Raw genomic sequence first — 14274 nt, 5'->3', positions numbered from 1 at the left:
TATTCTATGATTTAACGCATAAAGCAAGGTGGCAAAAAGCCAGCAACGCCTGAGCTCATTAAATTAACAGGCGAAATGGGCTAATTGGGGGAAAAGCTGCAACTGCCCGATAGGTGGGTTGGTTTGTTTGTTTAAATGTCATTAATAAATGCTGCAAAGCCAGCACTGGTGCCAGTCATGGTCTCCCTGTCCTGCTAGCAATCATTGTTGGTGGAGGAGAGTGGGAAGTGGCTGAATAAGTGTCAGTCACTGAGAGGATAAATGGGGATGGAAGGTTCTGGGCCTGCTGCTGCTCTGGCTGGGGCTGTCATGACCCCACCGAGTGGCTCCATGATGCCAATTCCCTGGGCTGTCCTTTCAGTGGTGGTTGTATCTTGCCTTTCAGATGCCTTCTTGATAGCCTGGAACCTTGAGGGGACTTGCCAGCTCTAGCCGGCTTCTCCTAGGAGCGTCTTTGACACACTGAGCTGCAGATGGCCTTGAAATCTCAGTGACGGGCGAAAGGGAAATCGAGTCACAGTAAAGCAGCCTCCCGCCCTGGTACCTGCCCCCTGCACGCCCGTTCTACAAGCCATGGAGGCCACCGACGTTCCGGTGGGGAACCTCATTGACTTTGATTCCGAACCCCCTGCCTTCGTCCCCGTTGAGTCCCCTCCCTCACCCCCTCAACCCTCCAGTGGCAATGGGGTACTGGAGGACCCGGCAGCTGTAGGAGAGGAGAGTGACACCACGGAGTCGGCCGACAGTGAGAACGACATGGGGGATTCGCCCAGCCACCGCAGCTGGAACAACTACCGCCGCTCCTCGTCCAATGAGTCCTTCTCGTCCAACCAGAGCACGGAGTCGGCCAAGGATGAGGTGATGGTGGAGCGCCGGGAGTTCATGAGGCAGTACGTGGAGAAGATCTTCAGTGGAGGGTGAGTGAGCCAGGCCTGGTGGGGGTTGCCCTCTGCAGAGGTGCATGCTGGGATAGGCAGGGTTGACTGAGCCAGGCCGGGTGGGGGTTGCCCTGTGCAGAGGTGCATGCTGGGAGGTTGTGTGGAATAATGAAGCTGCTCCCTCCTCCAGAGGAACTTTCACTGACATGACTTTTCTCTGTTCGCCCTTTTTCAAAGCTTAAATTCTCCCCCCTTCTGCATTTGGCAAATGTAGATTTTCCCCTCCACACAGTGTTAGAGGAACTAGAGACTGGGATTCAGGAGGCCAAGATCAACTTACTCCTGCTTCTGCCACTGACTCCCTCTGTGACCTGGGGCAAGTCCCTTTCCTTCTCTGTACCTCCGTTTCATCTTTCTGTAAAATGGGATAGTTCCTTATCTCATGAGTGGGGATGAGAGGTTGAGGCTAAATTCACTCATGCTTGTAAAGCGCTTGAAGACCCTCCGACGGAAAGGGCGGTAGCCATGCAGAGGGAGACCAGGTTCTGCAAGTTCCCGTCCTCCTCCCAACAGGGCTGAAATTAACCTGACTTCTTGTTTCCCCTCCTTGCCTTCACATGCTGGCCTTTTTCTGTGCTGCATGGCCTAGGGGTGCATGCCCTCACACATGCTTCCCAGTGCTCTGTTCCTCCCATACAAAGAGAATGGGTCATGAAGCGAGATAATGAACGAGTTGGGGGATGACAGCCGGGGAATGGTATGGGGCATCCAGAGCATGTCCGAATTCAGGCATTGCCTCTGTGCGCGGTCCTGCTCTAGCCATATATGCATGTGGCTGTGTTGCATGTACCCAGAAAAGGAAGGGTGGAATTGACACGTCTGGTATTGACGCTGTCTAGGCAGCCCCTATACCTGCCGCTGTAGCATAGAGCCATGTAGAAGAGGAAGGCGGCTGACCAGTGAAGCTGTGCTAAATACCTGGATTTGGGTGGCTTCAGGGAAATGGCCTTTGACATTGTGTCTTGCCATATGCTGGAGCCGCTGAGGCATCAAGCGTGTCCCCCGCGTGCGGCTCTTCCTCGGCCGGCGATGCCTGGAATGGCACGTCCCCCTCTGATTGCCTGCCCACGGTGCTGACTTACTGCGGGCCCGGCTGCCAGATTCAATCACTCTACTTAGCCGGGTGTAGGATCCGGGAGTGAAGGGGGTTGGCAGAGAGGACCGGGGGGAGCTTTCTGCATCTAGTTATGATGAGTCTGTGTCTGGAGCCGGAGGGGCTGTGTACCGCACTCCGTTTTCGCCCTGCTGCAGATCTCCGCGCTGCCCAGGCTCTGATATAGGCTTTCTCACTAATCCAAATGTCAGGGGATACAACGCATGTGGGGGTCTGTTTGCTGTTTGTCAGCGACAGATGCCTCTGGCCCTTTGATCCCGACAGCAAGGCATACTTGTTTCGGTCTGTGTAATATTCCGGTTTAACGTGTGTGCATCCAGTGTGATTGAGCAGATCGTCTGGTGGGAAGCAATAGGCAGAGCTGATTGTTTTGCTCGGGGTGATTCAGTCGTTGCTGTGGAATTTCTGCTCTGGAAATCAGCACTCTGCTCCTTCCTTCATCTTGAGAGCAAAAAAGCAGCTCGAAGCAGGGAAAGGGAACAGGGCCGCCTGTCAGCACGACCATAAAGCAGCCCAACTCGGAGGTTACCACACCTGGGGATTGTGCTGGATGCGGGGTGCGTGGTAACATGAGACTGCCAAAGCAGCTTTGCTGAACCGCTGAGCTGGATGCAGGCTGGAAGGGAGAGCGAGGAGTTGCTCTAGGGCAGCTGGAAGGATTCAGAGCACAGCTAGGGGGCTGTCTGGGACAAAATGCTCCTTGGACAGGGGATTGGAGCTGCTGGAGGGATCAGGGGTGGCAGATGGAGCCTCCTCCATCGTGTCAATTGTACAGGAGAAACTGGCCCACTTCCTGTGTCCCTCTGGGCTGGGGAGGTAATGTTCAGTGCGGATAAATCCTGAAAGGTGTATGGGACAGGGCGTGTGGGATCCAGACTGTAGGGGTCACAGAGGCCTGTCCTTTCTACCTGATGCTTCCTGAAGGTGATAGGTAATAAAGTGGCCGAAGCGAGCATTTTATTATTTGTTTACATTACTGTAGTATCTAGCAGCCCCAATCCTAGACCAGGCCCCATTGTGCTAGGTGCTGTACAAACACAGGACAAAAAGGCAGTGTCTACACTAGAGACCTTACAGCGGCACAGCTATCCTGATGGAGCTGCACCACTGTAAGGCTTCCTGGGTAGCCACTCTATGCCGACAGGGAAGAGCTCTCCCGTCTGCATAATTTAACCACCTCCCTACATAGCCCTGTCCACACCAGTACTTCTGTCAGTCGGAGGTGTTTTTTCACACTCCTGAACGATATACGTTTTACCGACAAAAGGGCTAGTGTAGCCGTAGCTTAAGACAAGAGACAGCAGATGGATGCAACAGACAGACTGGGGGCAGATGCAAGGTGTTCCACCTTGTATTAACTGAGTCGCTAGGACTACCTTTCCTAGACCTGAAGAAGAGCTCTGTGGAGCTCGGAAGCTTCTGTCTTCCACCAACAGAAGTTGGTCCCTCTCCTTGTCTCTCCTTGCAGAGGAGTCCCAGATCCAAGCTGAGGACTCTGTCTCTCTGTCTGTCTCAAATGGAAACTGACCAGAATTTTTAGTATTGATGTCATGAATCTTTTTTCATTTCCCCAATACCCAGGGCTCCTGGGAGTACATATGCCTGGGGAATATAAACTCCAGTTTGGACCGGGTTAAACGTGATTGTCTTGCTGGTGTTGAGGGACTAGGCCCATTGCAGCAAGCAGTGCAGTAACTGTGCCCTAGAAGCTGTCTAGCGGCTAGGGACATTGACCCCTTTACCTGTTGAACCAAAGCTTGAGGCTGCATCTGGCATGCCCAGCTCACTTCTGTAGTGTCGAAAAAATTTAAGAGTGATGGGAGCTAGGGAAGGTTTGAGTCCTTGTGACAGGGTGCAGGGCAAAGGGTTGCAGAGTCAGCCTTCTGTCATGCCTGCTCCTCCTTAGGTGAACAAATTAGAGTGGGCTTGAGATAACCTGACCCTAATTGGGGATGCAGAGACAGCTGCTACCTTATTAGCCTGGGGCTGCATAAAAGTCTAAGGGGAAGGAAGCCAGGGGAGAGCAGGAGGAAAGGGAAAAGGCAGAGAGAGAATGGAAGCAGGGAGGTAGCTCTCCCCTTCCTCCTGCCTGCAGATGGTGAAGGGTTACTTGTATGTGGTGAAATAGTGGTGGGAACAAGCCTGAGAATAAAGTGCACCAGCGGTTACTAAACCCAGGGTCTCAGAATGACTTTGTGAACCTAGCAGAGGCAGAATCCATCAGAGGAGTGAAGTTCTGGAACAGCCTTCCAAGGGAAGCGGTGGGGGAAAAGATTAAACTTGAAGCCAGATAGAACTCAATAAGTTTATGGAGGAGATGATATGATGGGGTAACGTGATTTTGGCAATTAATTGATCTTTAACTATTCATGGTAAATAGGCCCAATGGCCTGTGAATAGGATGTTAGATGGGGTGGGATCGGAGTTACAACAGAGAATTCTTTCCTGGGTATCTGGCTGGTGAATCTTGCCCACATGCTCAGGGTTCAGCTGATCGCCATGTTTGGGGTTGGGAAGGAATTTTCCTCCAGGGCAGATTGGCAGAGGCCCTGGGGGTTTTTCCCCTTCCTCTGCAGTGTGGGGACAGGTCACTTGCTGGAGGATTCTCTGCACCTTGAAGTCTTTAAACCATGATTTGTGGACTTCAATAGCTCAGACATAGGTGAGAGGTTTATTGCAGGAGTGGGTGGGTGAGATTCGGTGGCCTGCATTGTGCAGGAGGTCAGACTAGATGATCAGAATGGTCCCTTCTGTCCTTAATGTCTGAGTCTGAGTCTACAGTCCAGCTAAAACTCTCTAGGTAACACTTGGCAATGGAGGTCGGGTGCATTGCCCTTCCTGAGGGGAGGAACTCTAAATGTGCAGTCAGTCTGTTTCCGGCTAGCTTGCGGGTCAGTTACCACCTTGCACTCTCACTCACATGAGGTTACCCTGAGGTTCCAGTGAACCAGTCGACTCCTGCAGTACTGGTCAATGCACTAGTCTCCCCGGGCACTGTGTGTGTGAAGAGCGCAAACCGGGAGGCCGAGAGAGCAGGTGTTCCTCATCCCTGCGATGCAGGGAGAAGCTCCCTTTCTGTTTTGGGTGAAGGTTTTGCCCTAGCTGAGTTGCTGAGTGAATAGCTCTTGAGAGCAGAGCTCTCGTTTCGCTTTCAAAAGGTTCCTGGCAAGTCTGAGCACTCGCAGAGGAGAAAACCAACTTGGCTGCCTCTGTCCTGGTTATTCTTTTCTCTAAGAAACACTCTTTTTTTTTTTGGCACTAGAGAAGCCCCTGAGATCTGTAATGTTTCTATCTTGTTTACAAGTGCTATTGCCTGCGAACTGCAATGCTCTATCATCCAAACCCGGAGCAGAAACCTCAGCTTCTCACAGTCCCAATTACTGTTTGCTTTGGGGTTTTTTTAAAACTAAATTAAAACTGTTCTCCAAAGAGGCCCCAATTAAAATGCATCACGCTCCCACTAAGCAATGCTGCTTTGCCCACTCCCCCTTCCAGGCAGCCATCTCGGTTCCAAGCAGAGAGACTCTTGTGCATGGCTGGTGTTGGTTATCCCCTGCCTGATTTTCATTAACAGCTTCTTCCCTGTGTTTCAGCTGCTGTATTGCGCGGGGGTGTCTCACCTCTTACTTCCACCACAGAGCACTTTATACTCTGCTTACGGTGTGTAAAGAAATTCTGGTACCTCTCTCAGCCCTTCCCTGGCTAAGGAAGGTGATGTGCCCATTTGAAATGATTTAGGAGTTGTCCAAGAGCTCTTGGCCAGACAGCATGTCTTGCGACTCTCGTAAAATGCCACGTACTGCCTCTGATGCTATATTAATAGTCATGGTGTCTGTCAGCAGGTAAACCAATAAGTGTAATAATCACACGATACCTCCTTTCCCTGCGTTGGTGAGAAATATTCATCCACCGCTCGTGTCTTTTCATTAATCCGTATTGCCAGTGTAACCTCCTTGGAGCAGGGACTGTATCTTTACCATGTATTTGTACATTGTTTGTTTAGCAAAAAGTCAGTAATCTAGGGGTTACTGCAAGATAAATGTGCAACTCCGGGTATGTCTACACTGCAATGTAAGCCCAGGTTAGTGGGACTCAAGTCAGCTGGCCTGTGTTAGGGAACCCTGGGCTTGAACATAGACATTGTATTTTAACCCTACATTTCTTCTAATCTGTGCTTGAACCTAGGGCTCTGGTGTCCACACTGACGTGCGCAGACCTGAGTTAAAGTAACCATGTCTGAGTCCCTAGCCACCGAAATGTGGCCGCCCTAGCCCTTGGACGTGGTGCACTGTGGGAAGACACTGCCCACCCTGCATGTTACCAGGAAGCAGTAGAAGGCTTGATGGGTTTGCTCCGCATTGCAAACCCAGGCGGCTCTCTGGCAGCATGCTTGCAGATTGGTGATCAGAAGAGAATGGGTCGATGCCAACCTGAGCTGCTGCCATGTGCAAAGCGTGGGGGGTGGCTTCCGTTTTCAATAGAGTGCATTGCAGATTGTTGGGATAGAGAGGACTAAGGAATCTGTCCCATGGAATTGTGGGATACTTCCGGCTGACTCCCAGGACCGGAGTCAAGCGGGGCTACGTCTACATTGCAAAGCAATAGGACTCGAACCCTGGGTCCCGGCTTAACTCGAGCTTGGACCCTCCAGCCCTGCAGGGTCCTGGGACCCTGCGTCTGAGCCCTGAGTTAGAGCAATTGCAGAATACTCTCAAGGAGGATTAGACTTAAGCTTGGGCTCATGTTGCAGTGTAGACATACCCTCGGTGATTTGTGATACGCTGAAAAAAAATTGCCACCACCCCCCCGCCCCCAAGACGTATTGCATCTAGTGAAGACCAGGAGCAGAATGGAGAGGCCAAGAAGCAGTCTGAGCAGCAGGTATGTGCGTGACAATAGAGATGTGTCCCGTTCGTGTAGTCCTGCTGATACAACTGTGTCATTGATTGATCGTGTCCTTGATAGAACTCGTGGATTCTTTCCTCCAAGGGTCTGCTCCTGGCTCTCCGAATACCTCTGCTTTTTTCACAGGCTGCAGGGATTCTCTGAGCAGCTCAGCACAGGAAGGGAATTTAAAGCGTGTTTGATTTCTTGTCCGTTCCAGGGAGGACCTGGACCAAGAAGAGAAGGCCAAGTTTGGGGAGCTGTGCAGTGGAGAGAACGGAAAAGGCAGGGAGTGGTTTGCAAGATATGTCAGTGCTCAGGTGAGCAGGGGATAACAGCTGCCAGATGCTAACTCCTCTGTGTCAAAGCAGTTGAGGGTGCCTGGCTCTGGTGATGGGGACAGTTTGTGCAGGAGGGTGGGTCTCCGGGACGTCTGTTAGAACAGCATAGTGGTGTGTTTGGAGAATGTGCCTAATCTCAGTGGGGAGAGCTGGGGGCAAAGAGATGTATGTTTTGAATTGCATTAAAAATGTGACTGTATCAATCACCGGGCAGTGGAATGTTAGAGAGAAGCAGTCAGTTTCATTTAAAAAAAAAAAAAAATCAAAATAACTCATCAAAACCCCTCCCAGCTCCCAAGTAAAATTCCATGCAGTCAAACCAACCACCGTGGCGAATTCTCTGGGAGCACTCATGTCAGTTCTTCGAAGCTTGTGCTCTCAGTAGCAATGGAGAGGAAGCAGTTCTAACACTGGCGTGTCGGCTTTGTTTGTCTTTGCAGCGCTGTAACTCCAAGTGCATCTCAGAGCAGACTTTTTATCGGCTGGTGCAGTCCTTCGCGGTGGTGCTGTTCGAGTAAGTAATAGCAGATATCAAAGCAGGGTTGATTTTCCTTTTTTACAACTGAGCCCTCTTGTAATCTACTCACCAAGCCATCAGAGGGATGCTTTGCTTCCACGCCACCTAGTTCCAGGAGACCAGCCTCAGCTAAGTAGAAAGTCAGCAATCGGTGCTAACTGAACAGCTGTCTGTCCCCATTTGAACTGCAGAGCAACGTCTCTGGAAGCACCTTTTGAGCCAGCTGTATTGCACCAAAATTGCTTTGAAGGCCACGTGTCAGTTGGCAACATCTCCAGTGTGAATGCATGGTGCTGCTTGGAAGTGGAGTGTCTGATTTAGTGTAAAGCAGTGTGGGGAGCTGGTCCTTGGTCGGTAGGAGGATTTAGAGAAGGTAATGCGGGGGTGGGTGGGGCTCTGAGCAGATGGGTCAGTCTGACATTTCTCAAATGGGATCTACAGTAAGGGGATGGCGAGTATGGTTAAGCGGACACTATGGCAGAGGTGGCCTGGTACCAAAACATCTAGTACCTCTGGGTATCTGCCAGTTCTGCTATGCTGCTATAGATGTGGCTGCTAATTCCCTATGTGTCTCTTCCCCCACCCATTTCAGATGTCACCAGATGGATGACTTTGGTCCTGCCAAAAATCTAATGACCATGTGTTTCACTTACTATCACATCGGTAAGCGGCTTGTGCGCATGGGTGCCTTTCTCATTTTGGCTGAAGGAGCGAGGGTCTTGAAATGACTCGCAGAATAAGTGTGAGGGTGGGTTGTTAGAACAGATGTGTATTCACTCGGAGGGGCACAGCTGGCTCTAGGATGACGTCCCTAATCCCAAGGGGAAACATCTGCTTGATTTGAGATTGGGAAGCAGTCACTGAGAATGGTATCTGCTGAATTTTCTAACTAAAGTTTAAAAAACTAAAGGTCAAAGTTTTCAAAATTAACTAGTGATTTGTGGGTAGCAAACTTGAGACACTTCAGCGGCTTGATTTTTCAGAGTGGGGGGGCCTCAGGACCTCCTTAAAATCAGGCCTCCTTCCTGGGTCTCTGGATGCCCAGAAACTGAGGCACTCCCAATCACTAGTCACTTCTGAAAATCTTGGTCTAAATCCAACGCACTGTTAAACAGGGAACTCTTCAGCCTTCGGAGCTATTTTCAACAGAAAATTGTGTCCATTAAAAAAACAGGAGCTTCCTCACTTCTCTCTCTCCTTGTCCATGTTTCTCTGGCTGCGTGTGCTGCTCCTGCCCCAAATGCCCAGCGCAGAGGTGGAGTTGGTATCGCAGTCACTGGCATGAGCAGAGCAGTGTTTGGGAGCCTGACGTTGTTATGGCATTGAGGGGGTCTTCCCTCTCTTCCTGTGCATGACTGTCATTAATGCTACTGTGAGTTATATATATGCAGAGAGAGGGGAGCATGTTTCTCAGTGTATCATGTGTGCTCCAGATGTCCCAGTCTGGCAGCTCACGGCTGTTTTAAACCCCTTGGTGCTCAATGTCTTACCACAAGTGCCCAAGGGGGGAGAAACTTCAGTGTGTCCTTGTCTAGTCAACAGAAGAGATGTCATCTGGTATTACAGTAGTGCTTGGCTGTTGGGACACTGAGAGCCATGATAGATAAATATTGAAACCTGGGTCTGCGGCGCAAGCTTTCTCTACCCGCAGTAGAAGGGGAATCTGGCTGCGGTAAACATCTCTCCTTTATTATTAGAGTGTCCCCGTTCCTGTGTGTTTGGCCAGGAAACACACACATTCTAAGGCCAGAGTCATCAGCTCAGCGCAGCGTGATGGGGTCATGGCAGTGCTGCACGATTGAGTTTGCTCCATTTCAAAGTTTGCGAGCTCAGGTTAAAATGGACTCATGAGGCTCAACGGTTCCCCCTGTTAGGAACCCGGGCTCCTCTGATTCTGGTGAGCTTGGAGCTTTTCAAATAAGATATCAATGTCCAGTGACAGCTTTTTTTTTTTTTTCTTTCTTTCTTTCCATGACTGGGGCCAGCTTCTTTTAATTGCTGAGTTTCTCTGAATCGCTGTTCCTGTCTCTCTGCCAGCTAGAGAATACTATTAAACTGTCTTAGAGAGTGGAGTGATGCGGCCTTGTAGCACAGTGAGATGGTGATTAGTTTGTCCCAAAGGACTAAAGGAAATAGATGGGGAGCCTATTGGGAGACCCTGAGCAATGTAGGGGCTGGAGAGTGAGGGGCTTATCTCTTAGTGGAGAATGTGGAGGAGAGGGGAAATGGCATTCATAAAATATCTGGTGGGTTGCTGAAAAGAATGTTCCTCAAGATCAGTGGTTCTCAACGAGAGGGGTACATGTAGCCCCGGGAGTACAGAGAGATCTTCCAGGGGGCACATCAACTCATCTAGATACTTGCCTAGCTTTACAACAGGCTACCTAAAAAGCAGTAGTGAAGTTAGCACAAACTAAAATTTCTTACAGACAAAGATTTGTTTATACTGCTCTATATACTGTATCAGCAGTTCTCCAACTGTGGGCAAATTCGTTTTTTAATGGGGTCGCCAGGGCCAGTGTTAGACTCGCTGGGGCCCAGGGCAGAAAGCCAAAGCCCGAGCCGCACCACTCAGGGCTGAAGCTCAAGATTTTATGTGTGGTGGAACTTGGGGGTACGCAAGACAAATCAGACTCCTGAAAGGGGCACAGTCATCTGGAACCACTGCTCTAGATCTCAGACCAGTGACGTCCCAGCACCCCCAGAGCCTCCGCTGCAAATCGAGTGACTGTTGCCCCTCTGACTGTTCTTGTAGCAGCCAAGAGAATCTCTCTGCTCTCTAGCTATGAGGATGCCAAACTCCTCGGCAGTCTGTCTGCCACCACCTATTGGTTCAGGAGATGCTGGCCATCATGCACACGCTGTTGGCTTTAAAGCGAAGGATTCATCCCGGCGAGGCAGAGATGCTGACGCGGGGGATTTGCCGTGTTGGTTTAGTCTCCATGTGGCTAAAAACTTGGCGTCTTTGTCCCCTTTTTGGGAGTTAAGGACTTGAGGCGCTTGTAGCTAAAGCTGTGCAGCCACCTTTGCAGTAGGGAGCAGCCGAGATTTAGTTATCCTGGGATCCCTTAAAAGAGCCATTTCTAGAAACCTCCCATTTCTCTTGTAGGTAAAGCCCAGGTGCTGCCCTCAGAGGCTAAGGAGAAGCCCATGGGGAGTATCGACTCGTACCTGAAGTCAGCAAACAGCTGGCTGGCTGAGAAAAAAGACATTGCCGAGCGACTCTTGAAGAACACATCAGCGAAGACTGAGAATGTGAAGGGCTTCTTCGGGGGGCTGGAAACCAAGCTCAAGGGACCCATGGGCAAAAAAAGCGAGTGAGTATTGCTGCAGCAGCGTTCTAATGCCCTGTGTAGGGGACGGGTGCTGTGGGCTGGACAAACAGGCCGTGCCAACCGCATGACTGTCAACCAGATGCATGCGCGTGCTATCTGGGATAGAACAGACGACCTCCTCTCCTGAAATCAGGTGCGTCTATTCAGATGGCTAAAGGAGGACCTCCATTACCTGTCAGGGCTTTATCTTCTCTCTAGCATGTTCACCCAGCTCTTCAGTCACTAGAGCCTAAGACAGACACATGGATAGGTATGCTTCCATCCAGCACAAGGGCCCTAGATCTGTGAGAGCTCCTAATTCAGGCTCCCCAGTTGTAGCTCTTAACATTATGTGGGCTTCTCTGGAGTGAGACCTGGATGTCCGTCCTTATCTGCGTGCTGAGACAGGTGGTCTCTGGAGCTGGATTTCTTTGGGCGTAGAGCAGTGGTTCGCAAACTGCTCTGTAGACCATCAACAACCCAGAGAGAACGTGCCAGTGTGTGGAAGAGATTTGGCAGGCCACATGCTGCTGTCAGCTGCGCCTCATTTCCAGCCCGTAAAGTTCCTTAAACTACAAATGCACTAAACGCCAGGGAGGTGATGTTTGACCACCAATGGAAGCGAAGGAAGGAGGCCCATGTGATCATGAATAGGCATGCAGGTGTCCCCAAGACACCCTCTCCATTTAGATGCGACTCCCTCCGTGTGGGGAGGGATAGCTCAGTGGTTTGAGCACTGGCCTGCTAAACACAGGGTTGAGAGTTCAATCCTTGAGGAGGCCATTTAGGGATCTGGGCCAAAAACTGGGGATTGGTCCTGCTTTGAGCAGGGGGTTGGACTAGGTGACCTCCTGAGGTCCCTTCCAGCCCTGATATTCTATGATTCTATGAAAGTGTGAGAACGCCCAACACAAAGAGAAGGGTAACAACCCTCCAGGGGCTTCCTGACTGATCGCCCCAACTCTGCAAGGGTGGTGATGCCAGAGTGTTCTCCCATGGTTAGTCATGGGACCGGAAGTCAGGAGAGCTGGATTGCATTCTTGGCTCTGCCACGGACTCCCTGGGTGACGTTGGGCAAATCAGCCAGCCTTGGTTGTTTTTCCAATCTGCAGAATGGGGATAATATGCTTGCCTACTTCAGAGAGGCAAGTGGGGCTGCAAAGCACTGGGAGACATTCTGGGGAAATAGCCTGCTTGGGCATGAAATTACTGGGAGAAGCTCTCCCAAGGGCTCCAGTGTACTTTGGCCATGGCTAGCACCTCTCAGTCAGCCTCTTGTCTCACCACTGCGTCTCGCCCTAGTGGCTGTGATGGGGGAGTTGGATGCCAGCAGGCTGAATGGGTTAGTTATGTGGGCTGATAGGAGCGGGAGCTGGCTGCTGTAGGGCATCGCTTTCTGAGAGGGCGGAGCTGACTGGCACGGTTTCTTTGCTGTAGGGAGGGGGAAGACAAACCGAAGGAGAAGCTGCGGAAGACAGGTAAGCAGCGCGGCCGCAAACCAATGGCTTTAGCAAAGGGATCCCCAGGACCTTAGGATGGGGCACAGACACGGTGTGAAATGCCCTGGCACAGCCAGCATCATGTAAAGTGACTGGGAATGTGAAATTGCCATGGGGAATGACTGACAACTTCTCAGTGCGGTTTGCAGAGGCACTTCAGGAAGCTGCAGAGAAACCAGAGGAAGTTTTTTCCAATCCATTGTTCAGCGCAGGAGCATCTCCTGTTGCACAGTAGCATCTTTTGGATGCTGAATGTAACCTGCACACGCACACAGTATGGTGCTTTGTGGTGCTGAATATAACCTGCACACGCACACAGTGTGGTGCTTCCCCATATAGAGGTTTGAGTCTGTTACTACCCCTGAGCTAATGGACCTGCTCCTTTAGCTCAAGTAGCAGCCATGAGGACGAAAAACAAAGACCGTTGGGGATGGTCTGAGTGGACTTTTTTTTCCTCGATACTTCGGGGTGGCTGCTTGGGGGGTGGGATGAGTAGCTGAGCAGTGCTAAGTTTGTGTTCGTACAGATCAGCCGCCTCACAGCCTTGATGTGCAACTCTGCTTCCCGACAGTTTCCTTGTACAGCCCCGAGGAGGAGGAAGAGGAGAAGAAGGGAGAGAAGATCTATTTATATATGCATCTGAAGCAGCAGCCTATCTGGTAAAGACTGGTTATCCACCTTCAGCTGGAACGCTGTGCCTGGTGCCTCTGAGTCAGCTGGCATTAGCATCCACTTGCACAGCACCAGCAATATGAGGGGGAACCGAGGCCCTGTGCTGCTCGGAGAGCAGTGCCCAGCGCTGGTCCTGCCATGCTGGCTGAGTGACATGCTACTGTTCCCCATAACTCAGCCATGTACCTGATCCAAGTATTCTATTCTTTACACATGCAAAGTTGACTCTGCCTTCTCCTTACCCCCCCAGTGAGATCTGTCAATGCAGCCATTGACCAAAACCCCCCAAAACAGCTCAGTAAAGCTGACTTCTGTTTGCTGCATGCTGTGTGCATAGAAGCCAAAGGCTGGATCTGTGTGGAAGGCACTTCGGCAGGATCCCGTAACGAACGCGGTCGCTCGGAGGGGCTGCTGGGGTGGCGGCCTTGTTCTCCCATGCAACACGCGGTCTCCAATGCCTTCTCCATGTTTTGTAGGCACACCCTGAGATTTTGGAACGCAGCCTTTTTCGATGCTGTCCATTGCGAGCGGAGGAAGAGATCTCCCACCACCAGGTAGGGCGTGAACATTAAATCCTGGCTGCCCTTGGCAAGGGAGAGCTGGAAGGCAGGGGGAAAACTGCCCATGCTTCACTCTCTCAAACTCCCCAGCCCCACCAACAGTGGAGATGACAGGTTAGACCCTTCCCACTGCAGCTGTTTGCTGAGAAGTCCACCCAACGGATAGCAGTTTAAATCCTGCTGCACTGCGAAGGCAGTTGCCATGGCTAATGCTAGAAATGAACTGCGTGAAGGTCTGAGGTGCTTGGAATCCCAGGTGGAGCGTTATGGGGGAGGAGTACAGTGAAAGGAGCCTGTCCCCTTCTCCAGGCGTTCTCTCTGAAGGCCCTTTCTCTGCACTTGGCAGCGCATAGAGGGGCTTGATTACCATAGGCTTAGATGGGTTCAGCTGTGCAGTTCCCATGGATGTTACAGAGGCCGTGTGCCTTTGGGACA

The 14274-nt window shown here is 51.1% G+C and overlaps 1 protein-coding gene across 8 annotated transcripts in view; it reads left to right on the top strand.

Moving 5' to 3' along the window:
• The window catches only part of KIAA0513 (KIAA0513 ortholog), a 92606-nt gene that overhangs the window by 59430 nt on the left and 18902 nt on the right, over positions 1–14274 (top strand). For all 8 annotated transcript variants that reach the window (XM_038368253.2, XM_043494886.1, XM_043494888.1 and 5 more), the window contains 8 exons: positions 386–917; positions 7157–7256; positions 7718–7791; positions 8387–8457; positions 10904–11111; positions 12546–12586; positions 13179–13266; positions 13756–13833. In XM_038368253.2, the coding sequence (XP_038224181.1) occupies positions 574–917; positions 7157–7256; positions 7718–7791; positions 8387–8457; positions 10904–11111; positions 12546–12586; positions 13179–13266; positions 13756–13833 (1004 nt within the window). In that variant the 5' untranslated portion in view covers positions 386–573. The remainder of the gene's footprint in view (positions 1–385; positions 918–7156; positions 7257–7717; positions 7792–8386; positions 8458–10903; positions 11112–12545; positions 12587–13178; positions 13267–13755; positions 13834–14274) is intronic.

This window comes from Dermochelys coriacea, chromosome 12 (assembly GCF_009764565.3).
Source record: "Dermochelys coriacea isolate rDerCor1 chromosome 12, rDerCor1.pri.v4, whole genome shotgun sequence".
Classification (NCBI taxonomy): Eukaryota; Metazoa; Chordata; order Testudines; family Dermochelyidae; genus Dermochelys; species Dermochelys coriacea.
This window is presented reverse-complemented; position numbering and strand designations above follow the sequence as displayed.